The sequence below is a fragment of the Salvelinus namaycush genome, chromosome 27, assembly GCF_016432855.1.
Source record: "Salvelinus namaycush isolate Seneca chromosome 27, SaNama_1.0, whole genome shotgun sequence".
Taxonomy (NCBI): Eukaryota; Metazoa; Chordata; class Actinopteri; order Salmoniformes; family Salmonidae; genus Salvelinus; species Salvelinus namaycush.
This window is the reverse complement of record NC_052333.1, coordinates 34,441,387-34,460,665: the sequence shown is the minus strand read 5'-3', so window position 1 is coordinate 34,460,665 and position 19,279 is coordinate 34,441,387. Positions and strand designations below refer to the sequence as shown.

Below are 19,279 nucleotides of genomic sequence, written 5' to 3'. Positions count from 1 at the left end.
ATTCTAAAATTGATTAAATTGCCCCCCCCCCCCCCCCCCCCCCCCCCTCAATCTACACACATTACCCCATAATGACAAAGCAAAAACAGGTTTAAAGTAAGGTTCTAATTTATATTATTATTTTTTAAACTTCAATATCGTATTCAGACTCTTTACTCAGTACTTTGTTGAAGCACCTTTGGCAGCGATTACAGCCTCGAGTCTTCTTGGGTATGACGCTACAAGCTTGGCACACCTGTATTTGGGGAGTTTCTCCTATTCTTCTCTGCAGATCCTCTCAAGCTCTGTCAGGTTGGATGGGGAGCATCGCTTCACGACTATTTTCAGATCTCTCCAGAGATGTTCGATCGGGTTCAAGTCCAGACTCTGGCCGGGCCACTCAAGGACATTCAGAGACTTGTCTCAAAGCCACTCCTGTGTTGTCTTGGCTGTGTGCTTAGGGTCGTTGTCCTGTTGGAAGGTGAACCTTTGCCCCAGTCTGAGGTCCAAAGTGCACTGGAGCAGGTTTTAATCAAGGATCTCTGTACTTTGCTCCGTTCATCTTTGCCTCGATCCTGACTAGTCTCCCAGTCCCTGCCACTGAAAAACATCCCCACAGCACGATGCTGCCACCACCATGCTTCACCGTAGGGATGGTTCCAGGTTTCTCCAATTGGGACGTTTCCAGGTTTCTCCAATTGGGACATTTGCCAGTCAGGTCAAAGAGTTCAATCTTGGTTTCATCAGACCAGAGAATCTTGTTTCTCATGGTCTGGGAGTCTTTAGGTGCCTTTTGGCACACTCAAAGCGGGCTGTCATGTGCCTTTCACAGAGAAGTGGCTTCCGTCTGGCCCTCTAACATAAAGGCCTAATTGACGGAGTGCTCAGGGCTTGGTTTTTTGCTCTGACATGCACTGTCAACTGTGGGACCTTATATAGACAGCTGCCTTTCCAAATCATGTCCAATCAATTGAATTTACCACCAGTCGCCTCCAATCAAGTTGTAGAAACATCTCAAGGATGATCAATGGAAACAGGATGCACCTGAACTAAATTTTTAGTCTCATAGCAAAGGGTCTGAACACTTATATGATATGTTTTTTGTTTTTAATACATTTGCACAAAAAAATTATAATAATCTGTTTTTGCTTCGTCATTATGGGGTATTGCGTGTAGATTGATGAGATTGTGTTATTTAATCGATTTTTGAATAAGGCTGTGACGTAACAAAATGTGGGAAAAGTCAAGGGGTCTGAATACTTTCCGAAGGCACTGTAGGTGTGTGTCGAAGCCCACTCAACTGCAGTGCCTCCAGGAATCTTAAGGAGTCAATCTCTGTGCCTGTGTGTATGGGCCCACTCACTTGCAGCGCCTCCAGGAAGCGAAAGGATCCCAGGCGTCTGCCCCGAGGCACCAGGCAGAAAGTAGAGTTGTGCAGCATCTCTCTGTAGTCATATCTGTGGAGAAACACACATCATCAGTACATGTCACACACACACACACAAAGTAGAGGCTGTCAGGTTTCTCTCCTATAATCATACACCCTCAGGACCACATGTATACACAGTACTAGCTATGCTCACCTTCCGGAACACACTCACATAACAGATCACACCCCAGTATACAGTAAGTCCCTCAGCTGCATCATGTAACATCATTCATAGACAGGTACGGACAGAAGACAAATCTATTTCTCCATCACAAACACACAATCTTCGAGGGTTTCTCACTGCAGTGCAATTCCTCATCTCCCTCTTCCCGCTTGCTCCCTCCATGCCACTCCATCTCCTCCCCTCCGTCTCTCCAGTGAGGTGTGCCTTATTGCTATCCAAACAGAATGATCAACCCTGCCAGGGGTAACGAGCTGTGAGTGACACCTGCTACCAAGAGGCAAGCTCCTGCTGTGGTGGGTGTGTGTGCTTAAATCAGTCACAGAAGGGGGGGGGGGGAGTTGTGTACACACTACAGGACTGTCTGTGTCTGTCCGCACGCTCTTAAATCATGCCCAGACAGAGGGAGTAGTGTACACACTACAGGTGAAGTCACACAGGGTAGCAGAGAGTAGTTACACAGATGGGATGAGAATATGAAGATGTTTTACCCATTTCACACAGACAGCCGTTTACTGGGGCTTTAACCTCTACTGGGCCCAAGAGAAAGACTTTCTTCCCATCTTTCTCTCTCTCCTCTCCTGCCATTGGGAGAATATCAATTGCATTTCCTTGATTCCTCTTCTCTCCACTCTGACCTTCTCATCCAATTGGTTTTGAGGAGGCGGAGAGAGAGCTCGCCAGGGATCGAGGAAATGCAATCGAGTTTCTTCCATTGTCTTTCAGTCCAATTCTCTCTTAATCACATTCACAAAGCCCTTTTTATGTCTTCAGTTGTCACAAAGTGCTTTTCAACTCTCCTCTCTATTCACTTTCTCCCTCTTCTCTCCTTCTGACCCTCCTAACTCACTCCCCCTCCCATTATAGCCACTACTGCAGAACTTACAAGGGAGAGACAGCTAAAGACAGGTCCTTTAGGTTAGGAGGTTAAAAGAGTGGAGGCAGAAAATAATCTCATTTAGCACGGCCTATATGGGGTGAAGGTGAAAGGACAGTCATTCTCTATCCCCGTCTCTCTCCCTCTCCCCATGGTGTATGCAGAGGGATGCTGCTGTTTACTGACACTAACGGGTGTGTGTGTTCTTGCGTACTCAATCCGCACATAGGCTCGCGTAACATTGGAGGGCAATAGCCGGGACACGTCTACCGCTAGGATTCAGAGCACAAACAGGTACACACACACACACACACACACACATTCACTCTCGCACACGGCAAGAACTAATAAATGGCCTGCGCACCGCACTAGTCAGTGCTGAAAGTCACATATGTAATATACAGTTAGAACACAACATGCATCACACACACCTCGGTGGCCACGTTTTGCAAGAGCGGAGTAGTGGACGACAGCTGCACACCCAAACATTGACAGTCTATCACCTGTCGATGGAGACAGAGACGGGGATGGGGGGGGCACATACATATTTCTGCACCAGCTGTCTCCCTGTGCAGCGCGGCCACCCTCGTGTCCCTCCTCGCCTTAATGCCATAGAATATCAAATGAGACAGACTGCCCTAAATAGCTGTAGCATCTCCCTCCCGAGCACATCTGGTGTTTGGGTTAACTGTTCAAGATAAGATGTGGCCTTGGCATCAGGGCGTGCTCAGAGAAAGCAACGCCTCAGTCGAGTAAGGACTTGCTGCTCCATATGAGAGTCTGGTCAGTTTCCTGCTGTTAGTCTGCAGAGCAAAGTTTTATTGAAGTGTATGAAAGTGTATTCTTATTTTGTGTGTGATGGGCGGGTGCTGCTGGGAGCGAGTGTCGGTGCGGGGAATGGAAATGCAGAACAAGCTCATGAGAACCGGAGGAAACTTTTTGAATAAGTCCAAAGTCCATGCACACTATACCTTAGTTAACCTTTTACGGGGTAGACTGCAAACTGTTGCAATATACTCCATTTAACATGGCTTAGTTCATTGGTTTAGTTCATTTCTGTGCACTATCCAGGGCGAAGGACGTAAGTGAAGCTCAACAGCCTGACACGAACTAAGCCAAATTTGAACCTTTGACCCCAGTTGTCATTTATTTAACCTCCTCTTTCATATGAGCCCATAAGTTTTGTATGGAAAATATCGGGGTACCCCTCAACGAAGGTGTCACCTTAGCCGGTGTAAACCCCCAAATTTCACATTTTTGGTCGCAGGCGAAAACTTTTTATATTTTATCGAGACTGAATGTGATGGACCTCTGAAAAGTCCACGTACGTAGCTAAGGTGAAGGATTAAGTTGCTAGCGTGAAAACTGTGGTCGGCGCCTTAGCGGGAGGAATTGTTGCATTTCCATTGCATTCAGTAACATCTATGGATAACATTGTTAGGAATAGTATTGACGTCAAAACGGGAGAACCAAGGACACGGGTGGTTCCTAATGTTATGAGATTCTCGCTAGTGTTTACAGAACACGATTAGGATAAGGACCTGCGATTGTAACTGCAAGCGAATAACAAAAATAGACGACTGCAGTGTAGCCGTAATTATGAGTACATGTTGCATGGATTGATAAGGCATAAGAATATAAAACGTGTATTTGTTCTTATAAATGTATGTAGATCTGCGCCTGTCTATTAATGCTATGTGTTGTCTTTTTTATGTTTATTGAATAAATGTAGTTCTGTACCTGTCCATTAAATGTTATGTATGTCGTTTTACATAATTATGTCCTTCAGCTGTAATTGTCTATGAGTGGCTACGGATACAGAGTTTGTATCCCAATTAGCCCAGGTTAAAAATACGGATATTCCGCCCCTCATCCTCATTGCAAACATTGGCTAAACTGCGCAGGAGGCAGACAAGTAATGTTATTTTTTCCAGGAACTATGATATGGCAGCAACTATAAAGATTAGCCTACACCATCAGACAAAATGTGTCCAAAGTGTAGGGACAGCGTCCTGCTTGTGCAACATCCGTTAAAACAGAAAGAAGATTGTGGCCTTCATAATATATGTGTTTTGGAATGTTCTCGAAAAAAATCGCCGCGGGCTTTTCGTTTCAGCTGTTCAGAAATATGAGGCAGCTACAGCATCACGGGCCAGAAGAGGGTCAGTAAAGCGCGAAACGTGAAGGGAGTGGGAGTTTGAGCAGCAGCTTCGTTATAAAAACAAATGTGTGCGAAAAATAACACGTGCAGTACGTGGTCCGGATCCTTAGCTTCAAGGAAGAGGTTACCGGAGAGTCGGGCAAGGTGTGGGCGAAAACTCTGTATCCGTAGCCACGGCTTTAATGTTATGTATTATGCCATGTTTTGTGTGGACGCCAGGATGAGTAGCTGCAGCTCCGACAGTAGCTAAATGGGGATCATAATAAAATACTAGACACAGCTAGATAGACATACCTGCAGCAGACAGCCGATTAGTGAAAAATCTCGCGATGTACCCTTGAGCAAGGCACTTAACCCTAATTGCTCCTGTAAATCGCTCTGGATAAGAGCGTCTCCTAAATGACTCAAATGTAAAACATTTAAATTAAAACAGTCATGACAGCTAGTGTCAGCTTATGACAACTGATTTATGGATCTATGTATGGTGATAATGGTGTAGATTACACAACATGATTACAGACCTGTACAAACAGTAGGTGCATGTCTAATTCCATCTATATCAATACATTATCACCCTTGTAACATCTTGATATACAGTACCAGTTAAGTTTGGACACACCTACTCATTCAAGGGTTTTTCTTTATTTTGACTATTTTCTACATTGTAGAACAATAGTGAAGACATCAAGACTATGAAATAACACATATGGAATCATGTAGTAACCAAAAAAAGTGTTAAATAAAAACATTTTATATTTGAGATTCTTCAAAGTAGCCACCCTTTGCCTTGATGACAGCTTTGCACACTCTTGGCATTCTCTCAACCAGCTTCATGAGGTAGTTACCTGGAATGCATTTCAATTAACAGATGTGCCTTGTTAAAAGTTAATTTGTGGAATTTCTTTCCTTCTTAATGTGTTTGAGCCAGTCAGTTGTATTGTGACATGGTAGGGGTGGTATACCGAATATAGCCCTATTTGGTAAAAGACCAAGTCCATATTATGGCCATAATGCTCAAATAAGCAAAGAGAAACGACAGTCCATGAGTACTTTAAAACGTGAAGGTCAGTCAATATGGAACATTTCAAGAACTTTGAAAGTTTCTTCAAATGCAGTTGCAAAAACCATCAAGCGCTATGATGAAACTGCCTCTCATGAGGACCGCCACAGGAAAGGAAGACCCAGAGTTATCTCTGCTGCAGAGGATACGTTCATTAGAGTTACCAGCCTTAGATTGCAGCCCAAATAAATTCAAGTAACAGACACATCTCAACATCAACTGTTCAGAGGACAACGCGTGAATCAGGCCTTCATGGTCGATTTGCTGTGAAGAAACCACTACTAAAAAGGACACCAATAAGAAGAAGAGACTTGCTTGGGCCAAGAAACACAAGCAATGGACATTAGACTGGTGGAAATCTGTCCTTTGGTCTGAGGAGTCCAAATTTGAGATTTTTGGTTCCAACCGCCATGTCTTTGTGAGACGCAGAGTAGGTGAACGGATTATCTCCGCATGTGTGGTTCCCACCGTGAAGCATGGAGGAGGTGTGACACTGTCAGTGATTTATTTCGAATGCAAGACACATTAAACCACAATGGCTACCACAGCATTCTGCAGCGATATGCCATCCCATCTGGTTTGCGCTTAGTGGGACTATCATTTGTTTTTCAACAGGACAATGACCCAACACACCTCCAGGCTGTGTAAGGGCTATTTGACCAAGGAGAGTGATGGAGTGCTGCATCAGATGACCTGGCCTCCACAATCACCTGACTTCAACCCAATTTGAAATGGTTTCGGATGAGTTGGACCGCAGAGTGAAGGAAATGCAGCCAACAAGTACTCAGCATATGTGGGAACTCCTTCGAGACTGTTGGAAAAGTATTCCAGTTGAAGCTGGTTGAGAGAATGTCAAGTGTGCAAAGCTGTCAAGGCAAAGGGTGGCTACTTTGAAGAATCTCAAATATAGTTTGATTTGTTTAACCCTTTTTTGGTTACTACATGATTCCATATGTGTTATTTCATAGTGTTAATGTCTTCACTATTGTTCTACAATGTAGAAAATAGTATAACATTAAGAAAAACCCCTGAATGAGTAGGTGTCCAAACTTTTGACTGGTACTGTACGTGTCATCTGTATACATGGACCCACTCTGACTTTAATACAAGAACAGGGTAAAATACTAAGTTCAAGGATATACAGGGTTCTACCCTCAGTCTCTTCTACGGTCTCAGTGATAGCCAGAGAGGATGGGCCCTGACCCCTGACTTGTCCACTGCTTGCCCCTTCAGTCGGCTAGCTGGGGCACTTAGAAGGGTCACTGGTCCCCTGCTGAGGGATACAGTAGAGATCGCTCTCCTTTCTCCATCCCTCGTTTTTCCCCCTCTCCTCTCCATTTTCATTTCTCTCAAACAGCAGAGCTCCGTCTTCCTGCTGACCTTGAGCTGCCGAGGAGGAACTGCTGAGCGAACCGAGGAGCCCACAGGCGGTGTGAGTGTGTGTTGTTTTGGTGTGTGTGAAAGTGTTTATGTGTGAGGGGTAGATAGATAAAGAGAAAGACCGTGAGAGAGGGAGAAAAAGAGAAAGGGGCAGCATATGAGTGGGCTATTGTAAAGAATGCCGTGCTTTGAGTGAAAACATTGGTAAATGAAGTCAACATAGCATAATGCGGAGGAAATATGATTCAGATGAGATGGACTGAAAATTAGCCCTGATGAAATAAATGGTGTCTTTTACAGGTCTGATGCAATTAGGTGACCCTCTCAACCAGACCCACCGGCAACAACTTTCAGTTGCCATTGCAACACCCGTTTAGTGCCTCCGCTAAAAAGAGTGACTTAATTACATGCGTTCTGAACTTCATCCAGATGGACAAAAAAATAAATAATCAACTTCTTTTTTAAAGAAACTCTTTCAGAAACAAAGCTCTTTCCTTAGTCCCCCTTTAGCCAGGTTTCTCAGAGGGAGGAGGTGGGGCTTTCCTGGGCAAGGCGCCAGCAGTGCACTGCCGTCAGGCTTGATGCAGTATGGGTATCTGACAGACGCTAGCTAGAGAAAACTCTCCCTCCGGGCCCGCTCGTTCTAAAGTGATGAAAACACAAAACCGCAAACAACCTCAATGTTCTCCAAAAACACAGAAAGTGATCAAAGTTAGGACTTTGATGAGGTTGTCACATTAGCCCAAGAGATCTCGTCTCTCTCCCAGTGTGTGCGCTGTGTGTGTGTGTGTGTTATTACCGTGTATGTGTGTGTATTGCCTGAAGAGGGCTAAGATGTGCTTTAGTCAGTCTGAAGACGCAAAGACGGTGAGGACCGGAGCTGTGTGGATTAACCGTAACAATGAGACGGGATGGAAGTAACACCGTACCACGGAGGATTAGGGCCACTGTGAGTGTGTCAGGCCTGGGAGCTAGCCGTATGCTACGGTCAGAACAGCATGACTGGAGGCCATGGGAGGTGTGCGTGTGCCTGCATGCATGCGAGAAAGAGAGCGCGCGCGCAAGAGAGCGAGTGTGATAGTGAATTAATAAAGTTAGAGGCCTATAGGTATAAGAGAGATTAAGACTGAGCATATGGTGCGAGTATGGCTGTTGCGGTGACCGTATTACCGCCACACCTGCAGTCATGACGACAGTAAAATTCCATGTGACCGTTGAGTCATGGTATTCTCCTTTTATGCACTCTGGACATGTGTTGGTAGTACCCAATGGCCTGGTACTCAGGGCTCTATTGTCCCGCTAACCACTCTGACATCAATGCAAATGCTATCGAAAATCACATCAAAACTGTAGTGTGTTTTTAAAAGAAAGAAGTTCAACAACAGGTTGAAACTGAGTGTAAAACATGGTGATTGTGCATGTTGTTTCAAAGCCAAACACAACGACCTCATGGATAGAACGTTTGGAGCGTAGCATGAGTCTGGGAGAGAACATATAGGCCTAGGTGATGCTGTTGGTTCATTGATTGTGCAGGGCGGCTTACAGAGACAATTATAGTGAATTTTTGTATTTGATTTTGAATAGCCTAGTAATAGGACTTTTTAAAATATATTTTCATACGTAAATTAGACTTGACATTACCTTCAGCTACATCTCTCCACCATGTTTCCATCTCCTCGTCTTTCTCCCTTATTCCTTTCTCGAGCGCACAGAGAGACATGTCAACAGTTTAATGAAATATGTTTTGTTGTGAAAACATGTTACTATCGATGTTCCTGGACAGATTTCACTTGGTTTCCCAAATTAAGCTCTGGGTAGCAGCAGGAACAGGGTTGGAGAGCCCATGTCATACAGAGTTTGGGCGGAATAGAACCTGTTGTGTAGCGAGGCTGCATTCTCCTCAAACGGTGGATATTCCAGTGCATACTGATGAAATGTATTAGTCTGATGGGTGAAAATATGATCCCTTGATGAGAGAGCAGGGTGTGCAGCCTGAGGCAAGCAACAGAGCGCAAGCTTTCTTTAGTGACTTTCTTAAATCAAATAGCCTATAGTCACATCATGCATTGATTTCCAAGATATTCTAAGGTTTGCATCACTCACAACTAAAGTTGACAAATAACTTTAAAATCTAACGTATAGGACCTGTTTCAAATTATCACTTTTACGCTGAACAGAACCATTATAAAAGAGAAAATTGATCAAATAAGTGGCTATTATTTATATTTAGGGGGTAGATCAGCGTTAATATTGCAGATAGATTGTAGCTTCCATCAATGTAATTGTCTGCATCACTTCGAATCCCCAATATATATTTTTACACACACACACACCTTTTTCACTCCCGAGTGGCGCAGCGGTCTAAGGCACTGCATCTCAGTGCTAGAGGCGTCCCATAGGGCAACGCACAGTTGGCCCAGCAGCGTCCGGGTTTGGCCGGGGTAGGCCGTCATTGTAAATAAGAATTTGTTCTTAACTGACTTGCCTAGTTTATGCCATAATCGACATTCACCTCTTCGGGGCCACTGTGCTGTGATGTCTCACAAAGGTTCTGAACCTTTTTATTCTCATTGTTTCTACAGATTGTAAATTAAAAATACAATAAAATTCTAAAAGTATTATTATATTATTGATCTATCAGATCGCCCAGTAGTGCTATCTGCAGGGTTAGCTCCAGGTAAATATTGGAATTCTTCAGCCATTCCTGAACCTGTGACCAAAAACAAGCTACATATGGACAGTACCAAAGCAAATGATCTAATGATTCTGCCTCTTCGCAGTAAAATCTGCAGAGCTGGGAAAGTTGTATCCCCCACATAAATAACATTCTGTTGGTTGCAAGAATTCTGTATAATAATTTAAATTGAAAAACTTAAAAGTTTTGAATCCGGCGTCATTTTGCGTGTCAATTCATAAACCATGTGACATCGAATCGGTACGTCAAAAATCTCTTTCTTTATCCAATTATGGTCTTTAATGGAGGGCCGACAGACAAGTTCCTTACTCTAACCCCCTTCCTCTTCTTCCATTTTTGCGGTAATGCTGCAATTCGTTGGTTGTAATTTGGGGTAGAGCAGACATTTCCATATGTTTTTGTTAGCTGTATGAGTGACATAACTCCACCAGTCTTATATATGATATTTACGAAGATTATAATTGTTTGAATTTTAAAGGGAAAAAAGTGTTTATTTTTTATCAATTAGTACATTTGAATTAAACCACAATATTTGTTGTATTAGTTCTGTATTTTCTGGTGGATTAAATTGAAATCGCAACCAACTTTCTATGGCTTGTTTTAAAAATAGCGATGTTTGGGAGAGGATTTCCTTTTCAAATAACTGAAAGTGAGAGGTTGTAATCTGAATAAAGGGAAAAGGGCCTTTCGTGAACATAGGGTGAGACATTCTTACTAATTAGTTAGAGAACCAGTTCGGATTTAAGTATAACTGTTGTGTGACTGACACCTTTAGTGAGAGGTCTAATGCTATAATATTTAGTCATTTCTGCCCTCCGAATTAATATTCATTATATAAAATGGGCCCGTTTAATTTTGTCTGGCTTGCCATTCCAAATAAAGTAAAATACTTTTCTCATATAATAACAAAAAAAAACTGTTCGCTAGGTGAGGCAAGCCCATAAGCAAATAGGTAAACTGGGATATGACTAAAGAGTTAAATCAGGATGATTTTTCCCCAAATAGACAGGTATTTTCCTTTCCATGGTAGCAAGATCTTATCTATTTTTGTTAACTTTCTATAAAAATGTATTGGATAGATCATTTATTATTTCGGGATATGTATATAGAGTATGTTCACATCACCGTCAGACCCCGTTATTGGTAAACTACACGGTAATGTAAAAGTTGTATTTTTTTATGATCCAATACGCAATATAGTACACTTATAGTACACTCATAATTTAGTTGTATACCAGAGAGGTTAGGAAAACTATCTAGATACTCTATGAGGCTGTGGAGGGATACAAGTTGTGGATTTAAAAGAAAACATGAATCATCAGCGTACAATGAAACCTTTGTTTGAAAGCCCTAGATTTCTAATCCCTTGATATTATTGTTGGATCTGATTTTAATAACTAACATTTTGATGGCCATAATAAATAGATATGCCGATAGTGGACAACCTTGTTTTACTCCTCTTGACAGTTTAAAACCTTGAGAAGTAGACATTATTTACTATACATTATTTTAACCCATTTTATGAGAGATTCTCCAAAATTGAAATGTTCCAGGCATTTACATATAATCTCCAGTCGTACTTTATCAAAAGTCTTTTCAAAGTCAGCTATGAATAGCAGGCCTGGTTTCCCAGATTTTTCATGGTGTTTCTATTGTTTCCAGTACTTGTCTGATATGATCTCCAATGTATCGTCCATGTAAAAAACCTCTGATTAGAATGAATAATGTCTGACAATACTTTTATAATTATGCGCTATACATTTTGCTAGAATTTTTGCATCACAACACTGAAGTGTGAGGGCCTCCAATTCTTTATATTTCCCACTTGTATCCTGTTTCAGTAATAATGAAATCAGACCTTGTTGAGTGTCTGATAATCTACCATTTACATAGGAGTGGTTAAAACATGCTAATAACGGTCCTCTGAGTATATCAAAAAAGGTTTGGTATACCTCCACTGGTATGCCATCCAGCCCTGGAGTTTTCCCAGACTTAAAGGCTTCAACTGCATCAAGAAGTTCCTCCTCTAATTTCACCTTCACATGAGTCTCAGTATGGCTGTTCATTTTACACTATTATTATTTAAAAAACCCATACAATTAGCTTCGGTGAGAGGAGATGGAGGAAACAAACGAAAACATATGTTTAAAGTACTTTGCTTCCTCTTTCAAAATATAATTTGGTGAATCATAGATGAATCTGAGCCACTTCTTATGTGCACCCGCTCCGGAATGGGAAAAATGTCCTTTCTATTTTAGTATATTCTCCTTACTATAAAATCATATAATAAAAATAATGACACTGCTACTTAAGCATATCTTGTCTGCTAAATGAACAAGCCTACAGCCTATGGCATAGAGCATAGCCAGATAACATACAGTAAAGAAAACTCATTCTGTTCTGAAATACATTTTATCCATATCACGTTTCTTTAGACCTGGCAAAAATAAATAATGGATTTATGGTTCATATTAAATTGATTTATTAGGGGGAAAATGTAGATGTTCCAAAAGGCGCACATCAGTGGCTAGTATGTGGCTTGTATGCCATGTAGGCCTGGAGATGATAAACGTGTTTATGTTAATTAACCGGACAAATTACCGTGAGATCGGCAGTCTTTTGAATGACAATAACCAGCTGACAAAATGTCATGACCTCCACAGCCCTAGTGTGTGAGTGTATGCCTATGAGTGAGTCAGATGTGCTGCGTGGTACAGGATGACTGATTAACACAGGCAGTGTACTTGTGTGCTGTAAAGCAGGAACATGTGTTACTGTGTATTTGCATGGGAACGAGTATCTGTGCGCACATGCGTGTGGCTGTAAATATGAGGGACTGACAGGCAGTGAGGTGTGACTGACTAGTGTGTGTGCACGTGCATGCGTGGCCCCGTAACCATCACCCCTTGTACTCCCCACCCATCATCCCTGCGGCTGGATGCCCTGCCCCGTGTGGTGTGTGTCCGGTCTTCTCTAACTCCTCGCTCACCGAGCATGCACGCTCTCCGCCACAACTAATTAATTACCCTAATAGGGCCTCATTAGCTAGCTTATGCTAGTTCCAATTAGCATCCTAGCATAACGTAACCCTTAGGTCCGCTTCCCCAAACAAACACACGGGCTGTGTGCAGGATCCCATGACGGCCATGAGGACTGGCTACACATGCAGGAATCCGATTACGGTCACTTGCTGTCCAGAATCCAGTATTAGACCAACACTCCACTTACAAACCAACTGACTTTCAGAGAGGTGTCCCTTTCTAAATAGGCTAAAACGTATTTAACTGAGACAAGACAGTTCGCTCTTGTTATCGTACGGCACCTAAATCTTGACAATAGGTGTGGTACACGTTTTGAGCTATTCTGATTCCATCAAGAGATACTGGGTTGCCATTTTGAAAAGGTAATAAAGTTTCAGTTATTCTCAGTATTCAAGGGTCAAAGTGGAGCAAAAGGTGATAGCATAGCATTAGCTTGTTTTGACTGGATAGGCTGAGTAACTCTAAACAAGGACTCAAAACCACAACAGTTACCTCAGGACAGTCTTGTCAAGGTGCTAGCTAGATTAGCATAACTTTATAAACCTCTACTAACATAAAGAAAGCTTGAGTGTTTAAGAGCAGTGAAGTGAGCGACACAGCCGCATGGCATGCTAACTTCTAGACACAGCCAAATGAATCAGCTTCCCAGTCATGCCTCATAGCTCCCCCCAAGCACAATCTCCTAGCCTACCATTCCCATGTCACATGTGTAAACCTGAATATTTTAGAAATACCCAGATAACAAGGGTCCCTTCTGCCGAGATACTAATTCGCTGTGATGGCTTTATCTAATGCAATCTTTTCAATTTGTCCTCTACGATTTCTTTCTCGCTGTTTTCCACAGCAAGGTAGATTGAGTCCATTTTTTTTTGTTACATTTAGGGTCTGCACAGAACTCGGATTCCCTGATGCCTACTGTAACTCTCCCTCCAGAGGACGAGGGTAGACTTTTAGAAGGACTCTCAACTCCCCCAGACATACTTGCGGACACAGTCACGCACACATGCACAATATAGTCGCACAGCACCAAGACAGTTCACATGTACAGTCTTACACACACTTCAGAGTCCGTGTGATTGGCTCCCTGTGCCATGCCTTGAGTCAGGTCAGAGGTCCAGAACGTACACACACACACTGGAGACCAGCTGTGTCTCATACTGCAGTGCACTTTATTTCCAGATGGCCCTCACGATGATGCAGTGTGTATGTGTGTGTGGTGCATGTGTGCCATCCGTGTGTGAGTATACGTGTGTGTGATAGTGGGTGTCTCGGATTTTGACGTGTCAGCACGTGCTTTGCTGCTGCCTCCTTTAAAACTCATACATTTGTCATCAGAGCTGCTGGAATAGATGGCACAGAGCAGACCATATTTATCCATTGAGCGATGGCCTTTTATCTGCAGCACACAACAACCATACCAATATGGAAAAACTTGGGCCGCCGAGAAATTAATTAACTGAGCGTTTGCAATGCGCATACACATAACTAATGTGCAGAACATGGGTAGCTAGTAAAATCCCAATGCATATGGCCCTGGTCCCATCTGCCTCCCAGGCCCAGCTCAGCCCTTCAGGCCCTCCACTCCTCCAAAAAGTGACTGGAAACCTAATGAACTCAAATAACTTGCAAACATATTCTAATTTATTCCCTCTAAAGGCTAAAACCACAATAAACTCAGGGCCATATGGGTCCCAAGTCACAGCACAGCATGAAATAAAGTACAATAAAACACAGACAGACAAATAAAAAGATAAATGGGCAAATTAATAAAGATGGCCTGGTTCGAGTGGGGATGTGGTGGGTGGCTGATCGCTAAAGGTTTCAGAGTGGGATGATTCCCTAGCATACACAGTCATAGTACAGTATTTAGACTCTCTGCTCCCTCTTCAAACACACACACAAACCAACACAAATCATTTCTCGCTCGCACCAACCCTTGCAATCAAGCTCAGCGTGAGTCTGACATATCCAAAGGCGAAGCAGCAAACCCTCGCATCACATGACAGGAGAGCTGCACAGGGATAATGCCTGGGCAGATAGAGATTTTGATGGAACAGCTACAGTGAGGGTGGATGAGAGCGGAGTGCTGTGTGTGTGTGTGTGTGCGCGAGCGTCCGTCCGTACACTTGAGAGGCTAACAAGGAACCAAAAACACAGGAGCTGCATGAATCAGAAAACGAGAGGGGGAGAAAAGACGTCAGTACAACAATGCAATTACGGTTCAATTAAGAAAATCTAATTCTAAACAACATGAACCAACTGTTTTTATAAAGGGTAGGGTGTCCACTCTGCCCAGGGTTGGTGAAAAGACCGTTGGTGATGAAATGTCACTTGTTATAAAATGCATAGAAAATATTCATAAAAAATACAGATATGAATCGTTTAGTGGGGTCTAACATATCATAAACGTTAGATTTAAAATAAAAAAAATCTTAACGAAAGACAATAAGCACCAAACTTATAGCGGTGCCACTTTCTCGCAGTGAGTTTTGATGATTTTACATGTTGTGATGGTCATCTGCAAAATTGTTTCGAGCTGTATTAAATGTAAAAGGCTTTGAAAATAAAAAGCTTGGGTTCGCTCAGTGCTCCGTTGACATTTCGCTTGTTGTCGTCAGAACAGGAATTTCACATTAATATGAACGCGTATACTAAAATACTACATGTCATGTCTCAAAATTGATATCCATCTTACCTCTACATTGTTTTATGTCCTCCGGATTCGAGAAGAGGAGTTCAACGGCGAGCCTGTCACAGTTAGCCACAGTTTTCGCACAGCATCCAGCCTAGCTGACGCAATGCTATTTTAATGATTGTTCTTTCTCTAGCCTCCATTCAATTATTCACCCTAATTTTGGCCATCTTCATTGGGTCAAAACTCCCAATAACTTTTGAACAGACAATGATAGCGACATGAGGTTTGGACCATTGTTTTTGTTTTTTAGAGTTCATCTACACAATTAACATACTATTTTACCCATTGTGTTTTTTGATTGGACCCTCTATAAAGGGCTTAATCCTGATGTGAAAATGTACTTTTGCGTAGGCCTGAATGAATCATGCATTGACGTCAGAGAGAAGATTTATGGAACAATGTGAGTTATTCGCACAGACCTCAAGCTAGATCTTAGAGTTTGACCCTAAGAGGAAGGGGTCATCGTTTCTATGCATGGTTTCTTGTCTTTTGGCATGACTAATGCCACTAGAGAATGTGGGCCTTTGGCTACAACCAATACATCTTAGTCATATGACACACCTTAGCCTGGTTAGCCGTCCAGTCTCATATGACCCATCTTAGGGCTAAAGCCTGGGTGGAACCTTGGGTCGGGTCAGTGGGGTCAAAGGGTACTCTGGTCCCCACCCCAACAAAGGGCAGGGGTTGGTGGTAGTCTTTGAAGGGGGTTGTTGTTGGGCTTTGCGGCTGTGGGGTATCTAGTGTGTGTGTGTGTGTGTGTGTGTGTGTGTCTGTGTGTGTGTGTGTGTGTGTGTGTGTGTGTGTGTGTGTGTGTGTGTGTGTGTGTAATCCCCCCTTTAAGCCCGAGGTGAGTGGAGCCGTCTGAGAGGACGAGAGCTGTACGGGGAACAGCTGTTCCGGAGCGCTCGGCGGCGTGGTCAGGGAGAGAGGCGGCCGAGCTGCAGCTGTGCCCCCAGGACGGCTGGGACCCAGAGAGAAGAGGGGCTGTTCACTTACAGACAGGGCCAGGAGAGGAGAGGGAGATGGTCACAGACAGGGAGACAGAGAGATGGAAGATACAAGAAATACCTTCCACACAGTAACCACAAAGAAAATGACCAAAGACGTAATTGCTCGGAAAGTCTGCCAGAAGCCCTTTGACTTCTTTACAGGAGTCTAGACTGAAGAAGCCGAATAACTGTATGTCCGACCTTGTGTCAGACAAACCTACTCAGTACAAGATAAAAGTGAAGGTAGCGGTAGACCCTTCTCAGAACTAAGAGGCCACATTTTGGACTGAAGCGATCATTAAATCCCAATAAGGATCGGAACAGAACAATAATTGATCGTGGGTAGAGGAGGAATGTGTTCAAAATTGAATACGGTGAGTTTGAATGCTAGCCTGCTAGATGGAAGAAAAGACGGGGGGAATCATAAGTCAATAATACAAGTGGGCTAAGTAGTCTCCTAGCAACCCGTTCCTGATGGAGCACTGCAGCTTATTTTGTCTCAGTTACAGACAGAGGTGGGTGAGACAGACAGACCCATCCCAAATTGACCCCTGACTTCTTGCCGCTTTGTTCTTCGGTACATCTGAGAGAATCGGAAAGGTAGGCCTAAGCAAATTGGTAATAACTCCCACTTTGCTCTCTGATCGGCTAGGTGGAATTCCCACATACATTGCTTCCCTCTCAGATCTCCACAAAGGGCTGGGGTAAGGGCTGGGGCTCAAATTGGTATTAAGCAAGAGATGAGGACAACAGATGTTTGACATATGCAATATACCACACAAATGTAGTAGATAAGCACTAAAGTAACAGGCCAGAGGTTTAACATTTCACAGTAATAGAATGGGATCTATTGAGCGTGAATCTACACTCCTGAGGTTGGGTTCCGATCTCACAGTTGGTTGGCGCATGATGCCAACGACACCAAAGTTGTGGCTTTGATTCCTGCATGGGTCGCAACTACTGAATATGTGACTGAACCGTAAGTCGCTTTGAATAAAAGCACCAGCTAAATGACCGTATTGTAGTTTAAATTCCTGAAGCCGAGTCTATTCCCGTTGCGGTGTTGCAAAGGAATCTGTTGGGAACCACGGCTCCTAAACCCAGTAATGGTACGTACTAAAGTCTCCTTCAGGACTGCGTGACATTCCACCTTTCATTATCCCTAGTCAGAATGTCGGAAAGAATCTACAACAGAGGGATATTGTTGCCAGAGAGCCATGACTTCAGTCACTAAGAATGTCCACCTCTTCATTTCAAAGGGAGACGATGAAGGTGAGTTGTCAGGAAAAGAGAGGGGGAAAAAAGAAAAAAAAAAGGTGCTGGAGTAAAGGGAGGGGTGAGAGAACGAAGCATTAACAGCGCCAATTACACCGCGACTATCTGTTTGCAAGCAGCCCATGCATGCTCAAAGAATGTGTTTGACAAACAAGGACGCCTATACATACGAATATCTCTTTATGGGGTACACACACAGATAAACTCTTAGAATCACTCGTCTTGAATGCATAATCTTGACTCCCCCCCCCCCCCCCCCCCCCACTATGGTGAGGAAGAGTAATCTAGTGCTTTGAACCGTCTCAGTGAAAAGCTGTCGACTCCTATCCAACCATGTAATTCCCTCCAAATGAGGTGTTTGAGGAGCCGCCATTGTTATCCCCCCCCTCTGACAATCTACCTCCGGAAGTCATAACAATCTCACCAAGGCTTTAACCACCTCTGACTAAGAGCTCGGTAATTTTCATCGACAAAGTTAACACAAGCCACGAAAGCCACTCTCAAACATAGAGAAACAACTCAGAGAGCAAGTAAACCGTTGCCTCTCATAATCGGCCTGGCTAACTGCTTCGGCTCCAACAGTGACTGCAATTACTATTGCAATAACGGCTAATGGTAATGCTAATCATAACAATAGCGCAGCGTGAAGAGAAAATGATGCTTGCTTGCCCAGATGCAGTGTAGGGCACTTAGGCGAAGGAAATGAACTGGGGCCCGGCCGCCTTCGGTTGATTCCATCTGTTATCTGGCCCACCTCTTTCTGCCTTCACCGCCTTGGGGTTTGAAGTCAAAAACACAACAAACAACAGCCACTGATGTCTGAGGAGAATCCGTTGTGAATGACTGACATGGAACTGACACAGCTGGACAGATGGCTGAGAGAACAGCAAGCCATGATGACATGACACGGTGACAGCTGAACCTCTGGTGGAAGGGTGAAACGCCAAGGAAAGAATTAGTCTTCCACTAAGCATTTTCAGGTTTCCGTAGAATCTGAACAGTTTGGGCTAAAACACTAATGATAGGCAACGACAGCAACAGGTCAACAAGTATTAGCAACAGCACAGAGACCTTGCAACCTCCATTTTAACTAGCTTTTCTATCAAAGAAAAAAAGGCAGGGCAAGTACCAGGAGCCCCTCGGTGCAATGCTAACGCACTTCCCTTCAGCTAGAGCAGTTCAAAATGAACTCAATAAAACATTTACCACGCCGAGAAGGCTTCTTCTCCCTCTATTTATATCCCTCTCACTCTCTCTCGTTCCCGCTCTCTGCTATGAATGACCTTGGGTTAAACGCATTTAATTAGAGCTCACAGGATCTGCAAGCCCCCTTCTGCTCTCCGGGCTCAAAGCCCTCCGGACAGCCGTCTCCCACATGCGAACCGGAGCTTTCAACTGTCAGACCACACAAGCTTTCTTCTCTTCAGGCTTCGCAACCGAACATAACAGGGCCTCGATCGACGGGCCAAGGTTTTGAGCCGAAGAAGTGTTCCCCCCCACACAGACACGCGCACAAC

At 43.5% G+C, this 19,279-nt stretch overlaps 1 protein-coding gene across 1 annotated transcript in view; it reads right to left on the bottom strand.

Annotated features, from left to right (window-relative positions):
• Positions 1-19,279, bottom strand: part of LOC120022446 (exostosin-1b-like) — a 120,119-nt gene that overhangs the window by 44,889 nt on the left and 55,951 nt on the right. Inside the window, exon 2 of the mRNA XM_038966349.1 lies at positions 1,343-1,436. Coding sequence (XP_038822277.1) covers positions 1,343-1,436 — 94 coding nt within the window. The remainder of the gene's footprint in view (positions 1-1,342; positions 1,437-19,279) is intronic.